At 50.9% G+C, this 27,726-nt stretch overlaps 3 protein-coding genes across 6 annotated transcripts; 2 read left to right on the top strand and 1 right to left on the bottom strand.

The window, feature by feature from the left end:
* Positions 1 to 278: 278 nt before the first annotated feature.
* On the top strand, positions 279 to 6,912 carry LOC136526867 (GDSL esterase/lipase At4g26790-like). The gene is made up of 3 exons (XM_066519440.1): positions 279 to 704; positions 5,968 to 6,457; positions 6,539 to 6,912. Exons 1-3 carry the CDS (start codon positions 279 to 281, stop codon positions 6,730 to 6,732), a joined length of 1,110 nt encoding a protein of 369 aa, XP_066375537.1. The 3' UTR covers positions 6,733 to 6,912.
* Positions 6,894 to 8,546, bottom strand: LOC136526866 (serine/threonine/tyrosine-protein kinase HT1-like). Of its 2 annotated transcripts, XM_066519439.1 has the most exons (3): positions 7,950 to 8,546; positions 7,452 to 7,847; positions 6,894 to 7,337 (listed from the first exon to the last, which is right to left on the bottom strand). In XM_066519439.1, the coding sequence occupies exons 1-3, from the start codon at positions 8,409 to 8,411 to the stop codon at positions 7,086 to 7,088; spliced, it is 1,110 nt and encodes a 369-aa protein (XP_066375536.1). In that variant the 5' UTR covers positions 8,412 to 8,546; the 3' UTR covers positions 6,894 to 7,085. The 2 variants fall into 2 exon arrangements, with proteins under 2 accessions (XP_066375536.1, XP_066375535.1); XM_066519438.1 differs by having other exon boundaries at positions 7,452 to 8,546.
* Positions 8,547 to 23,428: 14,882 nt separating this feature from the next.
* LOC136527546 (uncharacterized membrane protein At1g16860-like) lies at positions 23,429 to 27,511 on the top strand. Of its 3 annotated transcripts, none has more exons than XM_066520317.1 (4): positions 23,430 to 24,730; positions 25,110 to 25,253; positions 25,351 to 25,556; positions 26,994 to 27,510. In XM_066520317.1, the coding sequence occupies exons 1-4, from the start codon at positions 23,951 to 23,953 to the stop codon at positions 27,184 to 27,186; spliced, it is 1,323 nt and encodes a 440-aa protein (XP_066376414.1). In that variant the 5' UTR covers positions 23,430 to 23,950; the 3' UTR covers positions 27,187 to 27,510. The 3 variants fall into 3 exon arrangements, with proteins under 3 accessions (XP_066376416.1, XP_066376414.1, XP_066376415.1); XM_066520318.1 differs by having other exon boundaries at positions 23,433 to 24,634; positions 26,994 to 27,508; XM_066520319.1 differs by lacking the exon at positions 25,110 to 25,253 and having other exon boundaries at positions 23,429 to 24,634; positions 26,994 to 27,511.
* The last annotated feature ends 215 nt before the right edge of the window (positions 27,512 to 27,726 follow it).

Here is a 27,726-nt window from a genome sequence, read left to right as displayed (position 1 = left end):
TCTCACCATCCAACAAAGTGTCCGATCATGCGTCCCTTGACGTAGCTTTGAAAGCCCCACTGGTTATTTGTACGGTGCGCTCGTCACTCGTCAGCCCGGCGGGGAAGGACCCACCGCCGCCTCGCGGCCTCTGCTATTTAATGAGCACCACCAGTCACCAAACAACGCCCGCCCACAGGCCGCGCAGCTGCAGTCTGCAGAGCACAGCCGCGCGCGGTTTGCCTTGCCACCGTACAAGCACGAGCACCCCGGCCACCTCCGCTGCTCCGCCGCATGCAATGGCGTCCCCGCGCGGCAATCGCCGGGCCAGCGTGCCGCTGCAGCATGCTGCGGCGGCGCTCCTGCTCGCCCTGTCCTGCTGCTGCTGCTGCGCCCGCTCCGATCCGTCGTCGCCGAACCATCCGAAGGTGCCGGCGGTGATCGTGTTCGGGGACTCGACGGTGGACACGGGCAACAACAACGCGATCGGGACCATCCTGAAGAGCGACTTCCCGCCGTACGGACGCGACATGGCCGGCGGGGCCAACCCCACGGGGCGGTTCTGCAACGGGCGCCTGCCGCCGGACTTCATCTCCGAGGCGCTCGGCCTGCCGCCGCTCGTCCCGGCCTACCTCGACCCCGCCTACGGCATCCAGGACTTCGCACACGGCGTCTGCTTCGCCTCCGCCGGCACCGGCCTCGACAACAAGACCGCCGGCGTCCTGGTACGCCACCTACCGCTCGCTCACACAGCCACTCACAATTGCCATGATTAAAACTAGTAGATTATACTACTAGCAATTACAACAAGAAAAAAAAAACAATCTTGCCATCTCGGCCGAGAGACCAGAGATGCTGGCGCCGCTATGCACAGTGGCGGATGCACGACGGGAACAAAGGGGCTAAATAATAAAGATTTAGGGTTATGACTAGATATTAATTGTGATTTGAGGCTAAGTAACCGTGGTCTGATGAAGAAATTAGGCTTACTATGGGGCTGTAGCCCCCAGTGCCGGACCTAGGGGGAGGGCATGGGGTGCGACGGCCAAAGGCCCAGGCGGAGGAGGGGCCTAAGCCTAGGTATACAAACCCCTGGCCCTATAGTCCATTAGACATCAACAAACTACTGAGAAGAGAGGTAGAGAACTGGCCAGAAGATCGACAGCCTTGGCTTTTGGCTTTCTTTCCCAATGCCAGTTTTCACCATGGGGCCACGACGGAGAGTAGGCGAGGAGCCGCGCCACAGTGCCACACTCTAATCGTAGATCGTGACTCGCGTGTTTGACGCCCGAGTGCCCGATGCACACATGTGGAGTCGGACGAGGCGACGAGCCACACCACCGAGAACGGCGCACGACGGCGGCAACCAGGCAGGGCTCTACAATGACGAGTTCGTCAAAGGGCCCTCAAGATCATAGGACCGGCGCTGGTAGCCCCGACAGCCTCCCCTTTGATCTGCCGCTGGCTCTGCACGACTGAAGGGGAGACCAGAGATGTGCCTGGTGCATGCGCTTGGCAGCACACCTCAAGGTAGCAATTCTCTGTTCGCTTCGCAGAAAAAACAAGCCGCAACACTGTTCCGACTGATTTGTCGTGAGAGAAAAACACTGTTTTGATTAAAAAAACAAGCTGAAAAGTACGGATTTTAAGAGAAGCAAACATGACCTTTGTGGCAAGGCCAAGATGGCAGGAAGAGTTGCAGGGGAGAAGATTCCATGGCCCCTGCAGGGCTGCAAACGGCAGCCGAGTAGTTACAGTGCTTCCCTTTCGTCAGCTTGTTCCGGGACGACGGCGACGAAATGGCAGAGGATGTCTGCAGTGGTCTTGCAGTGCAGCTGGAGCTCCGTGAATTGAAGGCGCTCGATCGGCCTGACGGATGGTTGATGGACGCTACGGCCGGTGTTTAAGGCCGTGGGGGCCATACCTTGAATCCTTGAATTTTTCAGTCTCTGCTCTTCTCAAGAAACGGAGCATTTCAAACCTTGAATCCTTGATTAGACTGCACGGACGATCACATTCGGCTGGTATGTAGCACGGTGAATTTCGGATGGTTTTGGAGTGTTCTGTGAGGAGAATAAGCTGGAACAAGCTACCAGCCGAACGGATCGCTAACTAATGGTCCTTGTCACTCTCCTCTGCTAGACTGCTACTAACCATGGGGCTTTGCTAATGTGTGATGCATCTGCTGTTTTTTTGGTCTGCAACAGCCTTCTTGGTTTCTTCCTCTTGGCAACCAACTGCAGAGGCATTAAAACCTCCGCATTTAGTGCGTCGAATTCGAATGGTTGCCGGTATTGCTTTTCACTTTCTTTCAGGCTGCGACCCGTCGTGAACTCCGGTGTAGCACGGTTGGTTAGCAGACGTGTAGCGATCTAAATCTGCAGCATTGCGATCTTCACTGTTCATGCCGTCCTCGCTGTGTTGCGTTCTGTTCAAGCCTTGTACCCTCACCTCCTGATCCTGAAGATCTGACCTGAATTCAAGTATCTACTTTTGGAAGGTACAAAACAAAAATAAAACAACGGAAATTTAGAAAAAAGAGAAGGCGGGGTTAATGAACACAAGATCCATGGCCTCATTCGGCTTAATGAAACTTGGCTGAATTGGCTGAAAAACACTGTTCTGGCTGAATTGTTGTGAGAGAAAAACACGGTTCCGGCTTAAAAAAAAATAAGCTGAATAGTGTGGATTATAAGATAAGCCGAACCGGACAAATGAAGAAGCCAGCGCATGGGCGACGGGCAACGGGTACTCCATCAGTGAAATAAGCATTAAGTTGTGGCCGTTGTTAAAAAAAAGTAAAGTCCGATATGCCGCCCTCAAATTGTTGTCGAATTTAAAAAAGAACACGAATATTAGACAACATACCCTTTTCATTTTCAAAGCTGGACAAATTACCCCCTAAAATAGCGGCAGTGCTAGCGCCCGGATGTTAGGATGGACGCGCGTGTTCGGATGCCCGCACCTGCACTCCGTTTTACGCGCCCACATAGGGGCTCACGCCCGTCCAAACATTGCCTGCGCCTCCTGACCCCACACGGAGATCGCTTGCGCCCCCTTTACTTCCCCAGCCGGACGTCTGCTGTGGCAGATGGGTCCCCAGCAGCAACATCTAATCTACCTTTGAAACAACCAGATGAAACATTTGCAACATATGTCTGAAGGCAGATGAAACACTTGAAACATGCGTCTGAAACACTTATAAAAACACCTGAAAACACTTGAAGCCATTGCAAAAGCATGTGCAATATCAAGATAAAACACTTGCAACATATGTGTGAAACATATGTAATATCCAAATAAATACATTTGCAACATACGTCTAAAAAAAGAGATCAAATATTTGGAACTGAAGCATGCAACATACGTGTATAGTCATTGCAACATATGCAACATCACGATCTACTTTTGCAACATCAACATGAGACACTTGCAACATGCATATGAAACCCCTGAAACACTTGAAATATACGCTTGCAACATATCTGGCGCGACACTCTAGTGGACGGCGACCACCATGTGTGGCAAGCCTCGAGGCGGTCACGAAGTACAGCACAGCCACGGTGCCCTTGCCGTCTCTAGCCGCAAGAGGAGGTGATGAGGAGGACGCCGGCGAGGCGACGAATGTGTGGAAGAGGGACCTTGTACTGGTACCCGCAGCGAAAGCCATCCGAGGAGATGAGCAAAACCATGGGCTTAGGGGAGCTTGGAGAGCGGCCGCGTGGTAGCGGACGCCGCGGTCACGACGGTGAGAGACGAGCGGAGCAGGACGAAGGTCGTGGCGATGGCAAGGGCCACGGTGAGGAGGAGCAGGAGGCGGGGGGGGGGGGGGGGATGGAGGCTAGGGTGTGGCCATGGAGGAGGAGAGCAGAACGTGCGTGTGGCTTGCGGCTGGCAGCTTGCGGAGTGGGAGATTTTTTTTAAAGGCAGTGTGGAAGTATCAAATATTTGTGAATATGTGAATGACGTGAAGCCACGTAGCATCCGACGTCCGGACGCCCAGCGTTACCGCTAAAATAGTCCAAGGTAGTTTCGAGGATGGTTTTGGCTGATGTGGTGCGTATGTGACGTTTTTTTAGCCATGTCATCTTTGTTGAATATTTGGACTCCTAAATGGTCTCAAATGGAAACAATTTCAACTAGAAAGTTCTATATCTTGTTGAGTACGACAAACTTGGTATAGAGCATGTCTTCGTATGATATTGTTTGAAAAAAATTCAAAACAATGAATTTCGTAATTATAGAAATAAAACAAAAAATGGATCCTCTAAATAATCTCAAATAAAAAAATTATCAACTAAAAAGTTATAGATCATGTTGAGATCTACAACTTTTTTATGGACAATATTAACATCATAGGTCGTTTGAAAATATTAAGAGGAAAATAAATTTCAAAAAGTAAGAATTTAAGATGAACATTTGGGCCTCTAAACAGCCATGACAAAAAGATTGCCAACTAGAAGGTGTAGAACATATCGAGGGCTACAACTTTTGTGTAGACCACGTCAACATCCGAGATAGTTAAAAAATGTTAAAAAAATGAATTTCAATGTTAAAGAACTTAAAATAAATATTTGGGACTCTAAAGGATATCAGATAAAAAAATTGTTACAAAGTCGTAGATCTTTTTTGGAACCATGTCAACATACGAGGTCTTTTGAAAAAGAAAAATAAATTGAATAGAGATATGAGTATGTATGTAATTTTTTAAAAGGATGAAAAAATGTTTAGGGCCACAATTTTTATTAGAAGAATAAAAATAAATTAAGTGCTGGTCTAGTTTTATTTATTGAAAATTGGGCTAAAAAACCACATAACTAATGGGGGTGCACACCCACCGTCCTCGTAACTTTGGTACCATGATTGACCAACTAGTTCTCCCAACTCCACTATTCGCTCTAAAAACAACTTGGCTAAACACAATACAACTAATAACTCGACCGAATAAAAACAACCCACGGTTTTCAGCGAGGAAAAGAAAATCCCTTTTACGAGCACTAGCATAATAAACGACTCTACAACAACATGATCTTATATGGAAGGTGATCGTTGAAGATCGTCCTTGGCTTTCAGCCTATGCCAAATCTTCCTCATACTACGTAAGGTAAGAGTGCCATAATGTGTCAGTTACCAAACTCTGTCATGTACAACTGATGCAACAACCCGAACAACACAACTCGACCAAACAACTTGAATACTTGATACAGTCTAGCAGCTTCAAGCAATCGGTTGTTCTTGAGCACCAGTATCTTGTCTTTCTTCTTCTTGCTTATATGTAATTTTATAGTTACATTGATCTCTTGAAAATATCATAGAAGTGTACTTATTTTAGGACGGAAATGATTACTTCCAAAAACTGTGGTGGTAAATGGTATTGTTTCCCTGAAATGAAATCATCTCTCCCTTCCATTAGTTTGTTCTGACATCTAATCACGTGCTCAAGAGGCTATGGAACTGTTCGTCGCTGCTCTACTAAATTCAGCTACAGGTAGCAGCAGCCTAGCACATTGTTTGCTAAAGCTGAAGTTATTGGTGGGGCACTTGGGAATTTGTTGTGGTGTTTATTCCTGTGGAATTATGAGAGTAACTATAGTAGTACACCAGTAGAAATTTTGTTTATTGGTCCCCAGCAATTTCGGGAGAAACATCCCTCCACGGCCACAAACAGCTGACAAAGTCCACAAGAACTGACGCGCGAATTGAATGGATAAAATGTACGCGTCCTGTTTCCCTGAGCGAGCGTCGTGGGGAGCATTCAAGCTCTGAATCTAGCCATCTACCACAGAGGACGATCGCCATGTACACTGCACAGATCAGGATCCCAGCCAGAATCGATTCATTCCTGCAATTAATTTCAATTCTGATCTTAATTACTTGCACTGCACCGATATATCATGGTTGATGCTGCTGACTGATAAATTAAAACCTGTTTGGTTTCCTTCCCCGGGTACGGCCGGTTGAACGACGACGACGACGACGACCGTGAAGTCAGTGATCCCGCTGTGGAAGGAGGTGGAGTACTTCAAGGAGTACAAGCGTCGTCTCCGGCGGCACGTGGGGCGCGCCAGCGCGCGGCGCATCGTCTCCGACGCACTGTACGTGGTGAGCATCGGCACCAACGACTTCCTGGAGAACTACTTCCTGCTGGTGACGGGGCGGTTCGCGGAGTTCACGGTGGGGGCGTTCGAGGACTTCCTGGTGGCGCAGGCGGAGTGGTTCCTGGGCGAGATCCACACGCTGGGCGCGCGCCGGGTCACCTTCGCGGGGCTCAGCCCCATCGGCTGCCTGCCGCTGGAGCGCACGCTCAACGCGCTCCGCGGCGGGTGCTTTGAGGAGTATAACCAGGTGGCGCGGGACTACAACGCCAAGGTGCTCGACATGCTCCGCCGGGTCATGGCGGCGCGCCCGCGGCTCAAGGTCGCCTACATTGACGTGTACAAGAACATGCTCGACCTCATCACCAACCCTTCCACGCTGGGTGAGCAGTGTACATCGATAGATAGATCTCCAATGCATGCGATGCAATAATGCGAGCTGACCTGATGGATTGGCATGGCAGGGCTGGAGAACGTGGAGGAGGGGTGCTGCGCGACGGGGAAGGTGGAGATGTCCTACCTGTGCAACGACAAGAGCCCCCACACATGCGGCGACGCCGACAAGTACTTCTTCTGGGACTCGTTCCACCCCACGCAGAAGGTGAACCAGTTCTTCGCCAAGAAGACGCTGGACCTGTGCTACCAGGAGCTCCTGTGATGCCTAGAAATGTTGCTACTAATTAATCGCCGTGTATAGCATAGCATTCCTCCCATTGTCGAGAACGACTCGATGTACTGTATGTAGCATGGTTGCTCTGTCTGTTTCGGATGCGTCGATTCTTTTGATGCTTAAATGATCGTCAGATCAGAGAGATAAAATTTACACATTTGATCCAGAGTTACATTTGGTTCCGGCCGGACGTCTTTTATGCCTTTTGTTTGTGACAGATAGATCGATATACTAGTATATACTTAGTAGTATTTCCTAGGCTCTTGTGGTTTTATGATTGATTAAGCAGAACAGAGACAAACAGCAGCAGCAATTCAGCTACAGGAGATCTTGAAGATGGATCACGCATGCACCGGTATGGACAAGTTGTTGGTAATGCAGCCCGTCCTGAAGATCTTGGCGAAGGAGCGCCAGAGCCTGAGCTCCTGGTGCGCCGTCACCGGCATCCCCTCCTTCACGCAGTGGTCGTACTTCTCCAGCACCGACACAATGTAGCTGAACTCCGGCCGCCGCGCCGGGTTCGCCGACCAGCACTTCTTGATCAGGTTGTTGAGCACCGGCGGGCACGAGTTTGACAGCGGCGGGCGCAGGTTCTGATGATCGATCAACACACCCAGTCAGGAATCAGCAATCAACCAATCACAAAAGACAAAGAGATTCAGTTCTTTCACAGATCATCAACTGAAACGGAAGCAACCCAACCTAACCTTCTCTGAGGCAGCGTACGCGGCCTGCACGGGCGTCATGCCCTGGAACGGGAGCAGGCAGGTGGTGAGCTCCCAGAGCACGATGCCGAAGCTGTACACGTCCACCTTGCGGGTGTAGGGCTTCTCCTTAGTCATCTCCGGCGCCATCCAGCGGTAGGTGCCCTTGTTGCCCTTGGTGGCCTGGCACTTGGTCTCCAGGCAGGAGGTGCCGAAGTCGGCCACCTTGACGCGCATCTCGTCGTTGAGCAGCAGGTTCTGGGACTTGAGGTCCCGGTGGATCACGCCCTGCGCGTGCAGGTACTCCATGCCCCGCGAGATGTCCAGCGCCAGCTTCAGGATCGTCTCCGGCGACAGCGAGTACGGGTCCTTCTTGTTCAGGTACATCCGCAGCGTGCCCTGGGACATGTACTCCGTAATGATGCAGTAAACCGGCGGCTTCTTGCACGCCGCGATGAACTGCACGATGTTTGGGTGGTAGAGGCGGGAGAGGAAGGCGACCTCGGAGTTGAACTGCTCCTCGAGCTCGGCGCGGCGGGCCTCGTCGCGCTCCGGAATGCGCACCATCTTCACGGCCACGGCGCGCTGCTTGTAGATGCCGCGGTAGATGCGGCTGTTGGCGCCCGACGCGAACTTGTTGCCGATGAAGAGCTGCGACAGGTCGGCCATCCACTCCTCTCGCCGCCCGCTGCGGCTGTCCTCGCCGCCGGGGCCCATCACCGTGTCCAGCAGCATGGACCACGACTCCATGCTGTCCCACCGCTTCTTCTCCATGTCGTCCGCCTCCGGCGGCGGCCACGGGCTCTTACCGCGCCCGGACGTCGACGGGGACGCCGCGAACAGGCTCGCCGCGAACGGCAGCGACGGGCCCCGACGGGGAGACACCGCCGCGGGCTGCTGCTGGTCCGCGTCCCCGCCGCCGCCGCCGCCGAACGGCCGCGGCAGCCGGAAGCACGAGAGCATGTGGGGCGCCAGCTGTATCAAGACTCGCAGCACGACGTCGCACACGGCATGCCGGCCGGCGACGGTACCGCTGCTCTGCTGCTACCAACACGATCGACGACGGTGCGACAAGCCGGACGACGCCCGCGCCACCGCCACGGGCATTGCTCGCCGCGCCGCCACCACCACCACCACAGTCACGATGCTTACTTAATTACAGGTCACACCAAATTAAAGCAAAGTATCTTCACCACGCATCAAGCTAAACAAGATCCCAAACTCCCACGCCGATGCAAGGAACGCCCAGACTGATGCCTACGCAATAATCCTGCGTGCTGCCGACTACCCTATCCACAAAGCATGCATGCGCGCGTGGCACGGACCCAGCTGCTGCCCGCTGCTAGCTAGCTTCTTGGAGGATGCAAATGGCGCGAAAACGAATAAAGGCTCGCACGCGCAGCGGGAAGAAGGGGACGCTAGCAAGCTCTTCTTCTTCCTCCTCGAGTCCTCCTCTCTTCTCCTCTCTGTCTCTGGCACCCTTGAGAAAGCGCTGGTGTTGTTGGCTCCAGACCGCGGGCGGGGAAAGGCCGGAGGAGGGAGAGAGTTAAGGTGCTCAAGGATCTCTCGTGAAGATGCAGTTCAGAAAAGGCCGCACCTTTTCGGCGTCTCTTCCAGCGCCTGGATCGATCGGTGCATGCTCTGCTTCTCATCTGATCGGTGATCGACCCCAGCTTCCGCGGCACATGAGAAAGAGAGAGATATCTCCAACGGAAAAACAAACAAAGTGACGGGGAAAAAAGATATCTGCAATGGAAAAAGGGCAAAAAGCTTGGGATGACATGACCTGCAGCGAGACGCTAAGCATAAAATGCGTCGGGAAAGGCACGGTGAGCAGATATGCGCGCGCTCTCTCTACGTAGTTGCGCACTTGCGCTTTCAACGGTCGGCATGGAGTGCGTTCTGTGGCAAGGACGACGTGCCGCCGATCGTATGGCATCAGCGAATGCGTCATATTGTCATATCTCGCCATTTCTGGCCAAGGGGGAGACGGCAAAGGCGGAGGCGGTTTCAAGGGCCGAACATCTTTGCTCTGGGTGGATTTCGAAGGCTCGAATCTAGCCCAACACAGTGATGTGGACTTTTGTACCCTGTGACATAATAGTATGGCCCAACAATAAAGTAACCAAACACATAGTTTGGCATCGATTCTTGGCCTAAAATTCCCTTGGCAAAAATATTTTGTGGCCTCAGTGGGCGACATGGTGACCAGCAGCAAATGCAGCATCACTGATATTCTCTGGAAAACAAAAGGACAACAGTTGTGATTCTTTCACATTACAGAGACTCAGATCTCGAGTTGAAGACTCAAAATTAAAATGCCATCCATATCAAATCCAAGACATGAAACCGGGTGAACAAGACCAGCTGAGCTACTCATTCGTGCCATGTTGTTTTTTTTTCTAAAAAAAAGAAATATTATTTTGGCCTCTATATAAGTTATATAGGCAACTGTCCATTATTTTAAAATTAGATCGGATAAAAACAACTTGCTCTCAAAGAACAACACCAAAAACATTTTTTTTGTGCAAATAAACACCAAGTCTCTTTTTTTATACAAATAAACACCTAAATTCTATTAGAAGTTAACTACCCATCCCTAACGAAAATCTCTATTGTTATATACTATATGGGGCTGTTTGGTTCATGGTCTGAGAAGCTGCCTGGTCCAAGCAACTCATCCCAGGCGTTCATTTTTCTATGCATGTGGACAGGATTGTTGTCTGGCTGCTGAGCTGCTTGCAAGGCTACAACCAAACAGCCCCTATATGCCATATCAAGGCTGGCCTATCGCACTATTTTTAAAGGATGGTCTAGAAGTGTGTTCAGTAAATGCTCCTAAAAATAACCTGCAATTAAGAATGTAATATTTTGTTGTCAAAGATCATGTCATTTTTGCACAACCAAATGAACCAAATAAAAAACTACACTTGTTGACAATGGATTAAAGAGGTAAATCGCACAAATGTTCTAATTTTGTTAATTTGGCTGCGTTGATAAAATCTGCACAATACAAAATAAGACAGACAATACACCTTTCAATTCATCCTAGTGAACTTTAAAACTACTTCAGATGATAAACTACACCTAGAGATAAACATCGTTATCTTTCTTTTGAAAACAAATTCTTATGGTTACGATTGTGTTGCTATAAACATTATAGTGTAAGAGAAATTATGAGGTAAAGTATAACTTTAGTGACCTTTTTGAGTTAGACCACGCATTTCACACCTTATATTTTGAACTACTAGAGAGGTTGGGTTCTAAGCATACATATTAGACTTCAAATTAAGTTTACAAGCTTTCAATTGAGATTTGATATTCAAATTTCTAATTCAAGTTCATGAGTTTTCCAAAATGAGATTCGAAATGCTTTTAAGTTGAGATTATTCAAATTAAGATTCAAGAGCTTCCATTTGGTGCCTAAAAAGACGTTATTTTGTGGTTTAGGAATGAAAAATCGAAAACCCTAAAATACTAGAAGGTCCCCGATTTATTCTTCCTTAATCATTTACAAACCCATGCCGTTATTCCTTATTTGAATCACGTTTGAGGATGTTCTTATTGGTCTACCTATGCTTGGGTCGTCCCACTTAGATGAGCGTTCATTCGTTGAATTTGTGCAGCACCCAACTGTCGGACTCATGTCTGAAGTTAGTAGCATATGCAAAACGCACTACTGCGGGCTGCTTAAAGGTCGAGATGGCTGACTAGAGGGGTGTGAATAGTCATTTTAAAATTTTAATCGCAACGGCTAGTCGATAAAAGCATCAGAAAGAAAAATAATCGTTTAGCCTCGACAACATCCCTCTATCTATATCACTAGTACCTTACAAAAGACCTTAAACAAGTACTAAGGTGCCGAGCTAGTGGGAGCTCTCCTACATAATTCTAGTTGGTAAGGTCACACAAACCAATGACACTAGTCAAGCAAGCAACCGGAGGATCCTACACATACTACGCTAGTGAGCAACAAGCACAAAGCCAAGCTACACTAGCACTACTCATCTAGCTACACTACAAAAGCACAACTAGGGAACTACAACTACTTATAGCTAAACAAGCTAACAAGAGCAAACACACTAGCACAAGTATAAGAACAACTAAATAAAAGCTAGTGTAGGGGATGCAAATTGAGCGGGATAGATAAGTTTGCACAATGGTTTTTATCCAGAGGTTCAGTGGTTTGCCAATCACTTAATCCCCGTTGAGGCAATCCCAAGGTTGTCGTTGATCCTCTTGCTAGTGGCAATCCCACAATATTGTTCTCACCCCTTGATGTGTGCTCTCAAGTCTCAATGTGAGTTCTAGCACTTGATTCGGCCAAACCACTTGGCGCTCTTCGCACCTCACTCTACTAGTAGTTGCTCTTCACGATCTCCTACGAGACAAGAACAACATGCCTAAAATCTCCGTGCATGCTATGATGAAGTACACAAGCCACCAAGCCATCTAGGAGGTGGCAACCTCCAAAAGTAACAAGCCCTCAAGCTTCCTAACTAGCCCCTAGTGTGACTAGGTGCTATCTCTCTCTCCAGCAAATGCACTAGATCACTTCAATCTCACTTCGATTCACAATCAACTAAGAACAAGTGAGTGGAGGGCTTCTCTTTGACTTTAATAGATGGGGGATACACCTTTGGGCACCAATAAGCAACTGTCAACCGACCACACCCCTATTTATAACCCCTACAAGCCAAACTAGTAGTTGTGACCTGATTGCAGTTTATGTGACGGCACCGGAAATGTCTGGTGCCCACTGGTCGAATTCAAATAGTGACTTGACCATTGGATCATCGTTACTCCGGTGCACAACAAAGAAATCCGTGAATGCTCTACACCTCTGGTTAGATGGCCCACTGGGCCACTTCTTCTTGTGCGCTTCCTTGGGCCACCACTCGAGATTTCTGGTGGCCCCAAAATCTCTCTAGTCACCAACGCCGAGAGCTCTAGCCGGTACTAAAAATGTTCGGTGTCCCACCACCAGGAACTTCAGTGACCACCACAGCACAGACACAGCCTATCGGTGTTTTGTAAACCGGACTAGTGAATTTATACGATTGCCATGCTGCTCTAGGAAGACGATGGTAGCATCTAAAAGACACGAGGATTTATACTGGTCAGGCCAGAGCCCTACGTCTAGTCTCAGAGTGATCGAGTACGTGTCCCTCGCTTGAATACTCTGAAGTTCTTACAATGGGGGTACAAGAATGGTGGAAGAGGTAGAAGAGCTAGAGCTAGAGCTAGAAGATGAACTGCCTAAAGGAAAGCCTTAGGAGTCTGGAGGTTGTGAAGATGATGAAGAGATGCCTGGAAGGGTGCCCTGGTTGCCCTTATATAGAGTCTAGGGTCAGGTTACAAAGAAGGAGGTTCTCCCAACCGAAGGGTCATGAGCCTGAGGGAGGAGGCCTAGCTAACTTGGCTTGCAAGCAACGTTGTCTTGTGGTGTACACCTTGGCGTGGCTGTTGTCATGGTCTTGTGCTCACATCGTGGCATGGCATGACATGGTGCTATAGTGCCCGTCATGGTGGTACTATGGGCACGGCGGTGTTTCGCCAGCCGTCCTATGTGACATGGTCTCGGCGTGGTCTTCGTCATCGCCTCCTGATCATCTGGGGGCACCATACAAGAGTAGGTAGCAGCCCCCAGATCGTTGATCGTCTTGCTGCTTGTGGAGTTGGTGGCCACAATCCCGAGCTCTGAGGTCGTGACCAGGTTGGTTTGGATGGCCTCTATGTCAAGGCCATCATCGTGGATCCCATCCCATAGTGGGTGGGATTGTACATACATCTTGTCAGGCCGTATTTGGACGGTGGTTCTCCATACCTACCATCATCGCTTGGCGATGTTGTCTTTTCTCTACTACGTGGCGCAGGGATGACATCTGACCGGACCACAGTGACCGCTGTCACCTCGGTCCTTGTGGGCGGGGTCAGTGTGGTGTGCCTGCTCCTATCATAGCAGGCACGCTTGGCTAGACTCGATCTCTCCCCGTTCCTACCAAGGACCAGGACGGTGGTCGGTCGTGAGTCCTCGTGCAGCGTGCGGCTAAGGCAGATGGATGGGTCATGGCGACCCCCAGCCTTAGCGTTCCACCCGATCCACTTAGCTTAGCTGGGTCTCAATCATTTGGGCTTATACTGGCTGGTGTACCATAGGCCACCCGAGCGGCTATTTAATCGGTGCCTTGAGATACTTGGGGTATCATAACCCCGACAGTAGCCCCTAAGCGTTTTTGCGATCATGAAGTGATCGTGAAAGCGCTGAGATGTGCGTGTGCTGAGTGTGGGTTCGTAGCATGGCTTATCTGAGCTTCATCGCTCGACCCCCTATAGGTTAGTGTGTTCAATGCGGTAGGTGGCTGTTATGTCCCACCCGTTAGGATGCCCTAATGATGCGGTATGTGACTGCTGAGCCCTGCCGTGTTAGTGTGCTGTGTATCAGGGTTCGTGACTGAGGCAGGGCCGAGCGCTCTCTTCGATGCTGTACCGGCTCCACCTTTAGGAGGATCTTAATTTCCCTGACCTCACGTGGGCATCTAACATTAGTTGTGGCCTCCTATGGTGCACCACATGGCACGAGGGTCTTAGACTGCTCAGTCCGCCCTTGGTCCTATAAACAGGGACCTTCCTACGGTTTGACCTACCTCCAACCATGTCTATGTATTGCTTTTAGCCTCTTTGGGAGGCTGAGTTTGCGAGGGGAGAGAATTCCAGAGAGAACCATGAGGTTCTAAGCATGCGACCCGCTAGGGGTCATTTGTGGTGGGCAGAAGCCGGTGGTGCTCCTTCCAACAGCTGGTGCTAGAAGGAAGTTTGCAAACAGGGGGGAACGAGATGTTGTGGAGGTTGGCCCCATGACCATGCGGTCGTGGTTCTACCAGTGCTTGAGTGGCTCGGGCACCCATGGTGGCCGTTGGTTGAGGGAAGGTTTGGGCCTCTCCCCTGGCTCATCAGCATGTGTAGGGAGCGAGTCGGTTCTTCTAGGAGAACGTCTATCTCCCGTTGAATGCCATGTGATGGGTCCTAGGTGTCGGTCGTCACTACGCCTTGTCGCGGCATCATGATGACACGGTGAGATGTTTTCGTGCCGGAGGCCATTCAACCCTTCTCTCCCCTCTGCGTGCTTCTACTTTGGGGATTGTGATGCTATGAGGCAATCTTCAAGGTGTTCTTTTCCACCTTGTCCAACCATGGTTGCAGTTTGAACCCCCTATGGCGTCATCCTCGAGGTAGTGTTGGGCCTTTTCCTTTCTCGTTTCCTCGGGTTGACTGCGCGTGTGTTTCCCGTATCCATGGGATCTCAGTTTTGAACATTGTATCCCTTCCTAGAGGTCATGCCGAGCCCCTGGGTCTATAGGTCTGGCTATAGGGCTTTATTCCCAAAGTCAGGACTTTTGTGCGGGCCGTTGACTTCCCATCGCGGGGGATGGAAAAGTCACCCTCAGCTCGAAAGCCCTTCCTTTGTTTGTGCTCTGACTTTGTAAGGCCAAAGTCTCCCCATCTATCAACGGGTTGTGGCCTCGTTCTTAGGTAGCAATGCAATCGTGGGGTGTTCCCCTCTGACCAAAAGTTGTCACTCAGGCTCGAGCGGGCCCAGAACGTGCACGCCCGGATCATGGCTGGTTATTTCTACACGTGGTTTGATGATGCTTCATGAGGAAGGTGTCATCACAACTCCATGTGTCTGGACGACCTTCCCAGGAGAGATTGTTGACCTCTGCCGGGTCATAAGTTTTAGGTCATGGACTTGGGACCCCAAGGGGAGCTTGTTGCATGGACTTAGGTCTGCTTTCTCAGGGTCCTTAGCAACCTCACGAGGTCATGATGGCCTGCTATAGGCAGGTTTGGTTTTGCCCCAAGCAGGGAGAGGCATGTCCACCACAACCACACGGGCGGAGTAGTGTGCCTCATCAGGGACAATGGGTAATTCAAGTGGGACCCGATATCCTTCCTAATCAACGTGGAGTTCAACTGTGCCTCGTCGAGACACGTCCTATAAATCATCGGTCATCAAACCCATTGGTCCCCGATCGTCTCCATAGCGGTGAGAGGGCAAGATGCCTCCCTCCAAAGGAGGTCAACCTGGGTGACTTTGAAGCGGATGACTCAAACATAGGAAGAGATGGTCACGAGGCTCTACACCACCAATTAGAGCCACAGAGGCCCACCTCATCCTGCCCCTATCCCTTTTGCTACCTCGAGCCCGTCTAAGGGCTGGCCTAGGAAAGAATATCCTAAGTGCGCCGTGGGGTCACAAGCGTGGTAGGTCACCCTATGCGCAAACTTGGGGGCTTGCCGCCTCCCTAGTCGCGTCGTGACTTAACGGTGCTTGTTTGCTCATGAAGCATGACATTCTGCAGAGGAATTTAAGGAAATGGAAAAAGGGGTGCATGTCTTACGTGCGTTTTGCATGTTGCTCCTTTGTCCCTCGTCCTTTGTCTCGTCCTACTGGGACCCTTCCTGTCTATGATCTTTTAGGAAAAATGTTAGTTCACGAACTTGCAATGACAAGGAAGATACTGCTGCGTCACCCCGGCCATCTGCTTCGTGGAACTCTCCCGGAGAGGTCACCAACCTTTGATGGTTTGTGATTCCCCGAAGCTAGCCTTAGGTCTTAGACCTGGGACGCAGGGAGGAGTTGGTCAAGGCTTGGCCCTGATTTCTTTCGGGGTCATGGGGACCCGACTCTATTTTTTCCTTGGCATCCTTGCTGACCTCGAGAGGTCGTGTTGCCTTGTTGTAGGCAGGTTGGTTTTCACCCAACGCAGGGAGAGGCATGTCCACCTTAACCACATGGTCGGAGCGGTGCGCCTCGTTGGGGTCGATGGGTAATTCGAGTGGGACCCGATATCCTCCCCAATCGACATGGAGTTCGGCTATGCCTCATCGAGAGACATCAAATAAATTGTTGGCCATCAAACCTGTCGGTCCCCGACTGCCTTCACAGCGGTTAGAGGGCAAGATGCCTCCCTCCAAAGGGCGTCAACCCGGGCGACTTCGAAGAGGATTACACGAACACAGAGACAGATGGTCACGTGGCTCTGCACCACCGTTTAGAGCCATAGGGGCCCATCTCACCCTACTCCTATCCATTTGTGGCCTTGAGCCCTTCTAAGGGCTGGCCCAAGAGTGAGTGTCCTAAGCACGACGTGGGGTCATGGTTGCGGTGGGTCATTCTACGCATGATCTTGGGGGGCAGTTGGCCTCCCCGGTCATGTCGTGGCATAATGGCGCCCACTCGCGAGCAGTCATGTGCCACGAAATGCGAGTGCATAAATCAAAATGATATGGAAAGAGTAGAAATGCGCAAGGCTTACTTGGTTCATGCTGCTGCATGGGCAACCGTCGCTCTGCCTTCCCTACGATCGCTTCACCTGCTCTACGGGATTCCCTAAGCGGTTAGTAAATGTGAGTGCGCGCGCGTGCATCTTAAGTGTCCATAGTGGCTTATAAATATGCTAGAGTGGTATGGCGGGGGAGGCATTTGCTTTGAGTCGCCTACTCCATCACTTCCTTGTTCTTGCTCTTGTGCGCTCGTAGTCCCTTCTTCATCAGCTAGAATGGACCGCAGCAAGCGGCCATGGTAGGAGTCGCCGAAGGCTAGCGGGCCACCACCGCGTCTTCGGGCTTGCCTGCATGAGCAAGGGTAAGCATTCAGATGATATTTTCATTTGAGGTTTGACCTATATTGACCGTGCATGTTCCCAGGGCTGCCTCCCACGCCGTGCCCAGAGGGGCGCCAATGCCACTCGTGCCGTGACCCCGCCCTCAGAGGGGTCGAGTTCATTGTCCTCCTCGTTGTCTTCCTTGGATGATTGGTGTGAGTTTCGTGGGCTCATCCATGAGACAGATGAGGACTGCCAGCGCTACTTCGATGCCACCCACAAGGTGGGCTAGTTAGAGCACTGCCTCAACACCATTAGGGTGGCCCTTAAGGCCTCGAAGAGGGAGACCGCCGCCGCGTAGGCGGCAGCCGCTGATGCCTAGGCCCGCATCGTGGGTGGGATGCTCTTCATCTTGTCATCCTATTTGTCGTTTGCCACCTCTAACCTTCTTGTCATCTTGTTGCCAGCATTGGAGGAGCAGTTGGTGACCTGCCACCATGAGACGCGGGAGGCTCGCCTCCGGGAGGTTCTCCTAATGGAGGACCATGAGCATGCGGTGGTGGCCATAGTTCAGCAGGGAGCCAGCGTCGCCCTCGCCGCCATGTAGCTGCGTATCCGCCAGGACTTCCGCCAGGTGGATCTCGATTTCCAGGACTTCTTAGTTATTGTCTCTTTCTTCTTTTCTTTTGTGTGACACCGATTTACGGTGCTTGCCGATGATTCAGTCGTTTGAATGCCGTAGTCACGCAATCTTGCCTAGGGATCGACCCACGAGGCTTAGCCTAGTGCAACTCCGTTTTCATGACCGAAGTGTCGTAGGACAAATCCGGTGGCAACACGCCCTTCCTTGACCTCTTTTCCTTAGGTCATGACAACTTTTCTTCCGTTTTTATGGGCGGGTGTGTGGCCTTGCCTAGAGCTAGCTCTTGGGGTTCAGTTTTGTATGACCCATGGATGTGCATCGATGTGCAATATGCCGTGATGTAGCCCCCACAAGTGGGTCGTGTTGACTGACACATGCTGATCGACATGGGTCACTGGGGATCGAACATGTTGTCGGAGTGTCGCTTCGACATGCACTCATTGGTGCGTACTGCGATCTCCTAAAGCAGGGAAGGATTCATGGATGGTTATTGTCGATGAAATATAGCCGGTAGTCTACCGAGGGGTATGTCCACGGTAGTAGATGAATCGGTGGAGGTGCGCATGAGGGAATCGGACGGTGACAGAGAACGCAAGAGACAACGATTAGACAGATTTAGGCCACCGGCTTGGCATAATACCCTACATTCTGTGTCTTTCGGTGGGTTGTACTTGTGTATGATCAGATGCAAACAAGAGGGGTCCCTACCCACCTTATATAGCCCGGGGGGTAGGGTTACAGATCGGTTGTTTCTATCCTGATCGATTTACCAGATAGGAAGTTACAGATATTACAGGATCTAGCATATCCGAGCAGGTTTCCTAGATCACCAAGGATCTTCACGCAGTCTTATGAGGCACGCCGACCTGTGTCGTGCTTCACGTGGCGTCGTCATGTAAGCTAGGCCTCCACTTGTAGCGCGACCCATGCGTAGTCTTTGTGAGCTGAGCCTCCCCTGGCGGCTCGGCCTATGTACAACCCTATGGGTATCGGGGGTCATACCCCCATAGTTATGTACAAAGATTTATCTGGGGAGACTCGCATCTTGAGGTGACTTTGATGCAAATGCTGGGCGTTTGCATTGCTAATTATGGCCCTTGATACTCACGGCATTTGGCGTGGCGAGGCCTAGCACGCATGACTCATCGAATCGAGGAATGTGCTGTGTTGCGAGCCCTTCGAAGCCCATCGATCGCGTCATCCTCATGCCGAGTCATTGCGGGTCTTGTTGCATGCCGCGGCTGAGGTTGCTAAGAACGACCTCGGCGTGCTCCCCTACCGTGTAGGGAAGTCATGTTCGGGCCTAGCCCCTAGGGGTTGGCTCTTAGATCCTAACTCTTGCACGGTGCCAGTTGTTGCGCCCAAGTGAGTCGAGGTTCCAGGGTTGGCATGCAGCTATCACGATGTCATAGTTCTCCCATTCGCAGAGGTGGGTTGAAGGTCACCTCCTATGGTGAGGATCCCATGAGGACCGAGCATCTTGAGCTTGAGGTAGGTGTAGTTGGGGAAGGCCATGAACTTGGCGTTGCTTGGTCAGCCTAGGATGGCATGGATTAAGATGTTGTGGGGCAAGGGTACTCATCAAGGAAGTCCGACGCAGAGGTCCTTGCTATTGGCAATTCCACTACTCGTTGTGCAGAGGTCCTTGCGAGCAAGGTGCCGGCTACCACTATTCGTCTTCAGTTCTAGACTTTCAGTGTATAGGAGATTCTAGTGTAAATGTTTTATGTTGTATGGGTGACCTTGTTGTGATGAACATGTTCATGCTTTGTTTATATGATGTGTGATTGGCGCATTCGTTTGTCACTTTGCTATTTTCCCATTTTCTTCTAGTTCGAGCTAAGAATGTATGTCGTTGCCCTTAGTCTTGTGCGTGTAGGTGCGTGTTTTAGCCTAGAGGCTGGCCCATGGGGCTAAAAGGTGCGCAACCCGACCGCGTGGCAAGACATCGGGAAAAGGTTGCAGATCCAATGTGATGCGAGAAGAAAAGCGAGTAAGGGATGAGTGTTCTGCCTCCTTTTGTTCTCTTTGCCTTGAGTGAGACAGCACCTCGTTCCTTTCCAAACTCATGCGCAGGTGCTTCGCCTTGCCATGTAGCTGGTCCACGTGGCTTGGCCGGAGCGACCTTTAGTGCGAATGAGAAGTTGAAGAGCGGGTCACTGATTCATCGCGGCGCGAGATACAATTGGGAAAAACTCGAAATGGGTCGCTGGGATGATGACAAGCTGTGCTACACCTTGGGATATTTTTGGGCATGTCTATGTATGTAGCCTCCGTGAGGGAGTCGTGTCTAGCTGCTGGCGCAAGTCAGATCGAGTCACTCGGGAGTCAAGCAACACTTGGATGAATTGTGTGGGTATCGTGCTCTTTGGTCAACTCTACAAGCAAACTCTGGGTTTCTACGACTATGGGAGAGCTTACATGTGTATGTGGATGTGCTTAGGTAGAGAGGCTAAGGTCAAAGTTGACATGACTGACCGATGTACCGAAAGCTATTATGAACTTGGCTGTCGTTGCTCGGGTCGCGGTGAGCCCCCGAGCGCCTATTTGTGGCAGAGTTGCTGCGATCCCTAGGTCACGAGTTGGTGAGGGCGCTTCTTTATCGGTTGCAACAGTCGTAGTCGGCGCTGGTCAACCTCTCGGGTGGCCTTGGGTCGATCCTTGCCGGCTCATCATCCTCAGCGGGCTCGTGAGCCCCTGGGGATGGCTTCTTCGTATCTGGCCTATTGAAGTCCACGGCTAGGAGGGCTTGTTCATGTTGGTGCATGAGCCTTCGTGGCGCGACGACATCATAGTCGTCATGTCCCTATCGTTGCGGAAGCAGGTTCTGAGGGCGACATAGTTTAGTCCGCTCGACGTGGCGCGTTGTGCGCTCAGGGGCCGCGCTTCCTCGGATGAACGTGCCTCCATGTGAAAGCTGATAGTTCACGATGCTGTGACAGATGATTGATCCATCATGTGGGATTGGACCCTAGTTCCGGGCTTGGCCTTGCAAGGCATGGCGCATGGGTGGCCACCTGATTGCTAACAATGTTGTCGTGTGGTGGAGGGTGATTTCGTTGCTCACGTGCGCCCTAACTTGCTGTGTTTCGCTGGTGGCGGAGGTGCTTCTTGGGGTGTGACCCTGCCATTAGATCTAGGCCTCCCACATGGTGGGCCTGGATGGGGTAGAGGCTGGTGACAGGTGTTAACCTGTCGGTGCGGACGATCTCCTGATTTCCTGAAAGGATGTGGCCGCCGGGGGCCATTCCACAGGTGAGCTCGCCATGAGCCATTAGCCATTAGCCTCTGGTTTCCTAGGCAGAAGACCTAGCCATGGCCGGTGATGAGAGAGGGTACTGACCCCCCAATGTAGACGAACTCTGGGATGCTTCCGCTGAGGGAAGTTCTGAGAGTGTGTCTGCCATAGGCCACGGGGTCCAGAGCTCCTAGATGGAGGTCCAGGCCATGTCTGAAGGTGGATGTGGGCGTTGGCCCTTCGACGCCGGTGAACTCATGGTTTTCTTGATGGATGTGGCCGTCGTGGGCCATTCCATGAGCGAATCCATCGACGATGCGGGGAGCCATCGCTTCCTTCTCAACAAACGAGAGTGCGCGACTGTCCCCTGCCTGGCGCGCCAACTGTCGGTGTTTTGTAAACTGAATTAGTGAATTTATACGGTTGCGACGCTGCTCTAGGAAGATGGTGGTAGCATCTAAAAGACACGATGATTTATACTGGTTCAGATCGGAGCCCTACGTCCAGTCTCAGAGATGATCGAGTGCGTGTTTCTCGCTTGAATGTTTTGAAGTTCTTACAATGGGGGGTATAAGAATGGTGGAAGAGGTAGGAGAGCTAGAGCTAGAAGATGAACTGCCTTTAGGGAAGCCTCAGGAGTCTGGAGGTTGTGAAGATGATGAAGAGATGCCTGGAAGGGTGCTCTATCTGCCCTTATATAGAGTCCGGGGCCAGGTTACAAAGAAGGAGGTTTTCCCGACCGAAGGGGCGTGAGCCTGAGGGAGACAGCCTAGCTAACTTGGCTTGCAAGCAACACCGTCTTGTGGTGTACACCTTGGCATGACTGTCATCATGGTCTTGTGCTCATGGCACGGCATGGCGTGACATGGTGTCATAATGCCCGTCAAGGCGGTAGTGTGGGCACGGCGGTGTTTCGCCAGCCGTCCTGCGTGACGTGGTCTCGCCGTGGTCTTCGTCATCACCTCCTGATCGTCTGAGGGAGCCGTACAAGAGTAGATAGCAGCCCCAGGATTCTGCGCGACGCGTACAAGACTTATCTGGTGGCAACTGAAAACCTCCAGCGAGCTCTGTTTCAATACTACATTTCACATGGCTAACTCCCAATGGTGTCTTGCAAGACCACCAACACCTTTAGCGTCGAGTTAGCATTTTCAAAGGTTTTGCTCTTGCTTCCTTTCCACACCACTTATCTAAATGCAACGCGAGTTAGATCTCACCTAGTGGAACTAGATAACCGTTTAGCTCACAAGAAAGCTTCCCTTGATAGTACTTCTATCTATACTAAACCTGATCAAGCACTTCTCTGCCTAACCTTAAAAATGCATTCCCCTTCGTCCTTGCTGGCACCCTCTGCAATCATGTATAATCTTGAAAACAATAGATCAAAGGAATAAAACATTCATTCTCTTAGTCTTGTATCTTTTCGTTTACATTCACTTATTCTAGTCATCCGGTAACCACAGGATGATCCCAATCACTTTTTAGTTATAGATCTTTTTGATATGTCTCGGACTCAGCGGCAAGGAAGAAAGAAAATAATGCACCAAGTCATTTATCAAGAAAGTGGACGAGCTGTGGATCAAGATCTTATTTAGTCTAACAAAACCTTAAAGCTACTCTAGGTTCATATTTACCAATAACACGATGCAACTAGTTTTTTTTTAATTTTGCAGGAGCACTGCATATCGCAACTAAGCATTAGGTGGAAGGTGGTGAGGGTATTGCACGAACATGCGGGTCCCATTGTCACTTGCTCATCCGATTCGGTGTTTCGGCGGCCCCGCGAGCCACCTGTGATCTCCGAAAGCGACGAAAGATTCCGTCACCGCGTCACGAGATGTCCCCGCCCTCATTCCTATTCCCGGGCGTCCCCATCACCGAGCCCCTCCTCCGAACATCTCCACCGTCCGCTCCGCCCGCAGGACCCCCTCGAGGAACCGTCCACGCGTCGGCAGCGCCCAACTGTCGGCAGCCGCGGCCGCGGCCGCCCCCGCGCGCACGCGTCGTCCGCGTGGCCGGCGGGACGGCGCGGGCCGCGTCCACGTGCGTCGCCGGGAGGCTTATCTGGCGGCGACACGTCCGCCGGCGTGCACCGTGCGGGACTCGCCTCGCGCGGGCAGCTTTGCCGACCGCCAATGGCGTCGTTGTCTCGCCGCCCCCTCGTCCACTTGGAGATCAAGCGCATCGGCGCGGTAATCCGGTCGATTAAAGCGTGCAATTTGTGCAAGTGCTCTCACGCGTCGCTGTCTCATGGAAATCACGAAAACCGGCCAAATAACCACTATTCTGCCCGGACATAAGCGTAGAGGAGCTGTATAGGTTACACACTGACACGGTGGCGGGCTGTTCTGCGCTCTGAATCGATTCTGTCACTGTTTCAAGGGAAAGTTTCAGAAGCCACGCCAAAAGAGCTAGTATCTCGAACTGACAACGACTAAAACCTCTACTAAAATGAAAAATGATGTCTGCGTGTGCCACCGCGCCACGTACCCGCACGCCGGCAGACGAGCTGGAGAACGCGGGAGGCGGGTGGCTGGCGATCCTTAGTTTTACCGCCACTTCCGGCCGTATTACTCTGCTACCAAGTATTCAAATGCGAGCTTTGTACTGAAAGCGTTAGCCATGATCGATGGCACCCGTCCGTGTCGTGCCGACCTCGCATGAATTCGCGATCAAGCAAACGCGACGAGTAAGCTTAGCCGGCGGCTCCGCTAGCAGCCCGGAGCGCACCCAGCACTGTGCTGCGCTCCGTGTCCGCGTGCGTGCGCTGCAGTGCTCCCTACTCTGTTATTGATAAGACGATCACGACACCACGTTGCGCCCTAAAGCAGCAGCCCTAGTAGTCGCCTAGTCGGCGAGTCAGTCACACATCACGCCGCGACGGGAGTGGATTGGACTCCTCTTCTTCTTCTTCGATCTTGCCGCTTCTTCCACTTCTCGGCTCGGGGTCCGCGATCGAGATCGTCGTGCCCGTGCCCGTGTCCGTGCGGCTTCTTTCGGTCGCGAACTCACGATGCACCAGATTGGGAGCGGCATGTACGTGTCCGGCCCCGCGCCGGACAGGAAGCGGGAGCGGCGGCTGTCGTCGGGGTCGGCCGCCACGCCGCCGTACACGGGCGGGGACGTGGCGCGCTCGGGCGAGCTCGGCCGGATGTTCGACATCGCCGCGTCCCAGTCGCAGTCGCAGGCGCCGTCGCCGGCCTCCTCGCGCCGCAGCTCTGGCCCGCTGCACCGGCCCTCGCCGTCGCCGGCGTCGGGCCCGCTGTCGCAGCTCTCGCACCCGCCGGGGCTCCTCGTCGGGCCGTCCCCGTCGCCCGCGCCCTGGCCGTCGCCGGCGGTCGGGTCGTCGTCGTCGTCGTCGAGGAAGGGGAGCAGCAGGAGGAAGGAGGCGGGGACGGCCGTGGCGGCGCCGGCGCGCGGGAGGGCGAGGCTCGGCGTCCCGTTCGCGTGCTACGTGCTGGTGGCCGTGGCGGCCGCGGCCGCCGTCGGCGCCGGGGCCTTCTGCCTCGTGTCGTGGCACCGGTGGGAGGTCCTCGCCGCGGCGGGCGGCGCCGTGGCCGCCGTCGCGGCCGTGTTCGCGTCGAACGCGTGGCGGACGGCGGCCGAGGCGGAGAGGTTCTTCCGCCGGTTCCCCGACACGGTGTTCGATGAACACGGCGGGGACATGCCCGTCGGCGAGCTCGTCAAGATCACCGGGGTGAGCTCTGCTTCAGCTTCAATCAATCTCGGAATCAAAACCAATCATCTATTTCCTTCCATCCTTGCTTCACTGTTACCAAATCCGTTACCTGACGTACGTACGACTCTGCTGTCGCTAACAATTGCATCGGTATTCTCCCAGTCCATGCATGCCAACTACTAGTTGTAAAAAAATTGTATTCTGTGCCGAACGTGGCTAAGATCCTGTATAAGTTCCTGACTTTTTTTTTGGCCGGTCAAAATTGTCGCTTCAACTCGTTTATGCGTCAAAGAATGTCAATCAAAACTGATGATTAGTCTCATGTATGGTCAATGGCTTTGATTGAAGAAGCCAAGCTACCAAACCACTTTTGCTTCACCAAAGCAATGCATGCGTTGCTTTAACTTGTTACTTCACCAAAGCAGAGGCTAGAGACTCTAATCTGCTTGGCATGCTCTGTTCTAACATGACCGCCGTGTCTTGCTTCCTGCAGCAAGTTACCTGCGGTCGCCACCCGCTGGGCGCCAATTTCCACAATGCCGCCCGATGCGTGTTCACGTCTGTTGAGCTGTACGAACGCCGTCGGTGGGGCTGGTGCTGCGGATGCCGCCGCCGGTGGCAACTCAGACACTCCGAGGTCAACTCTCGTTATTACTGACACCTGATGGATATGGTTCGCAGTTAAGTGATGTGGCAACTGATGTCTGTTGTGTTTGTTGGCATCGCTTTGGCAGGCACGGGTGACGAACTTCTACATCTCTGACAGTAACTCGGGAAAGAGATTCTACGTGCGTGCCGGCGAAGGCGCCGTGATCACTCCGATGATCAAATACAAAACCATCAGCTTTGACAGCGACAAGAAGGGCGCCTCACAAAACTTGAAGAACTGGATGGCAACCAATGAGTTTTCTTTCAACGGAGATTTGCGTGTTAAGGAAGGGTAAGATCTTCACACAAATTTAGGTGAAGAATTTAAAAGATAATATACCCTAACTGCTATACCTCTGTTCCTCCCCTATCCTGATAGTAGTTTCCAATATTTACCTTTTGCTAACTGCTATCCCTCTCCTCCCATATCCTGCTGGTAGTTTCCAATATTTGCACTATTGAATTTTTTTCCCAAGTTTGCACTAGTAGAAGTTTACGCAATTTGGAGGTTAAGTGGCTTGACACAAATTTAGGTGAACAAATTGAGAAGTCCATATACCCTGAAAACTGTATAATCTCTGTCTGTCTACCATTTGTTTGCGCCTCCCCTATCTCCCGAGTTCACGAAGTTTATCTCTGTGTCTAATCATTTCTCTGCTCCTCACATATCTCCCACGTTTGCACTAGTATTAGTTTAAGGTTAAGTGGCACAAGTTGATCAGCCACTATGGTTTGAGTCAGCCCTATCACAATTTACAGCTGCTAAACACATAAACTGTACTCGGGGTGTCAGTTTCTTGCGTTGATCATAAATTCACAATATATAGGTAGAAAGCCAAAATTGGTTTGCTCAAATATCCCACTAAACTTTGCACAATCATTTGTAATTACTTCAAGTTGGTCCCCAGTTTTCCATTGTTCTCTATAGAACTTGCGACCTAGTAGAAGGGAAATTTATAGATGAGAGAAGTCAGAGACCTGTATGTCATAGTAATGATGTGACACTCCAATATTTGCACTACTGAATTTTTTTCCCAAGTTTGCACTAATAGAAGTTTACCTCTCTTGCAATTTGGAGGTTAAGTGGCTTGACACAAATTTAGGTGAACAAATTGAGAAGTCCATATACCCTGCAAACTGTATAATCTCTGTCTGTCTACCTAATCATTCCTCTGCGCCTCCCCTATCTTCAGAGTTCACATTAATTGAAGTTTATCTCTCTGTCTAATCATTTCTCTGTTCCTCACCTATCTCCCACGTTTGCACTAGTATTAGTTTACCCTGTGTCAGTTTTGAGGTTAAGTGACACAAGTTGATCAGCCACTATGGTTTGTGTCAACCTATCACAATTTAGAGCTGCCAAACACATAAACTGTACTCGGGTTGTCAGTTTCTTGCGTTGATCACAAATTCATAATATATAGGAAGAAAGCCAAAATTGGTTTGCTCAAATATCCTACTAAACTTTGCACAATCATTTGTAATTATTTCAAGTTGGTCCCTTGATCTCCAGTTTTCCATTGTTCTCTATAGAACTTGTGACCTAGTAGAAGGGAAATTTATAGATGAGAGATGTTGAGACCTGTATGCCATAGTAATGATGTGACACTGGCTAATTTTCATGCAAACAGAAGAAAGTCATGCTATTTCTTTTTCTCCAAAATGATCATTGCATTGCCTTCAAGGTTAAAGCACCATTGTTCACTAAGATTGCAACAAAATTTGTTAGGTTAATCAGAGAAGGGGACACGGCAAGTGTGATAGGCATCCTGAAGAAACACCATGCCTGTGACATCGTCGATGCACCAACCGGTGTGGTCACGACCGGTTGCCAGCTGATCCGCTGCATGTTTCCTGTCTTCATTGAGGGGCTCATACTGATTGGGGATGAAGACCCTGACGAGGCTGTATATATGGTCTGAACTATATAGATACATAAATACATACACTAATGTAGAATACACGCCCTGTCTATCGCGGAAGAGGAGTTTTAGTATCTTCCACTAAGGGTTTCTGATAAAAAAAGATTTAAGACTTATGTAGTTGATGGAAACGGAATGACGATGTAAATTAAAGTTGTATTTGTAGCTTGTCAGTAGCATAGCTGTGCTGTTTTTTTTTTTTTTGCTTCTTTTGAAGAGGACTGCTCATTTGTTTGTTGGCCAAGGCTTGTTGTTAATGTGCCACGCTTCTTTTGAAGTTTGGCCTGCTCAGTTCCTTTTTTTTCATTCTTGCAACAACAGAAAGGGACTTGGTCCAAATTTCCATATGGGTCCTATTGTTTAAACGAGATTTCTCATCATACGAAAGTAACTAGCAAGGTTCTTAAAAAGAAAATTAGTAACTAGCAAGGTAGCCTGCGTACAATTAGTTTTTATTATAACATTTGGATTCATCTTACTTGAAACTAACTTTTGTAGGTATTTTTTTATTGTATGGATCCATGTGGCTTTTGTTAATCA

This window comes from Miscanthus floridulus, chromosome 19, assembly GCF_019320115.1.
Source record: "Miscanthus floridulus cultivar M001 chromosome 19, ASM1932011v1, whole genome shotgun sequence".
In the NCBI taxonomy this organism is placed as follows: Eukaryota; Viridiplantae; Streptophyta; class Magnoliopsida; order Poales; family Poaceae; genus Miscanthus; species Miscanthus floridulus.
This window is presented reverse-complemented; position numbering and strand designations above follow the sequence as displayed.

What these genes read in the sequence shown, in the direction of transcription:
- LOC136526867 (XM_066519440.1), top strand. Translation starts at nt 279, where the DNA reads ATGGCGTCCCCGCGCGGCAATCGCCGGGCCAGCGTGCCGCTGCAGCAT. An exon ending in ACAAGACCGCCGGCGTCCTG is followed by an intron (nt 705 to 5,967) that starts GTACGCCACCTA and finishes ACGACCGTGAAG; the next exon opens with TCAGTGATCCCGCTGTGGAA. An exon ending in CACCAACCCTTCCACGCTGG is followed by an intron (nt 6,458 to 6,538) that starts GTGAGCAGTGTA and finishes TTGGCATGGCAG; the next exon opens with GGCTGGAGAACGTGGAGGAG.
- LOC136526866 (XM_066519438.1), bottom strand. Translation starts at nt 8,411, where the DNA reads ATGCTCTCGTGCTTCCGGCTGCCGCGGCCGTTCGGCGGCGGCGGCGGC. An exon ending in CGTACGCTGCCTCAGAGAAG is followed by an intron (nt 7,338 to 7,451) that starts GTTAGGTTGGGT and finishes ATCGATCATCAG; the next exon opens with AACCTGCGCCCGCCGCTGTC.
- LOC136527546 (XM_066520317.1), top strand. Translation starts at nt 23,951, where the DNA reads ATGCACCAGATTGGGAGCGGCATGTACGTGTCCGGCCCCGCGCCGGAC. An exon ending in GGCAACTCAGACACTCCGAG is followed by an intron (nt 25,254 to 25,350) that starts GTCAACTCTCGT and finishes TCGCTTTGGCAG; the next exon opens with GCACGGGTGACGAACTTCTA. An exon ending in GATTTGCGTGTTAAGGAAGG is followed by an intron (nt 25,557 to 26,993) that starts GTAAGATCTTCA and finishes AAAATTTGTTAG; the next exon opens with GTTAATCAGAGAAGGGGACA.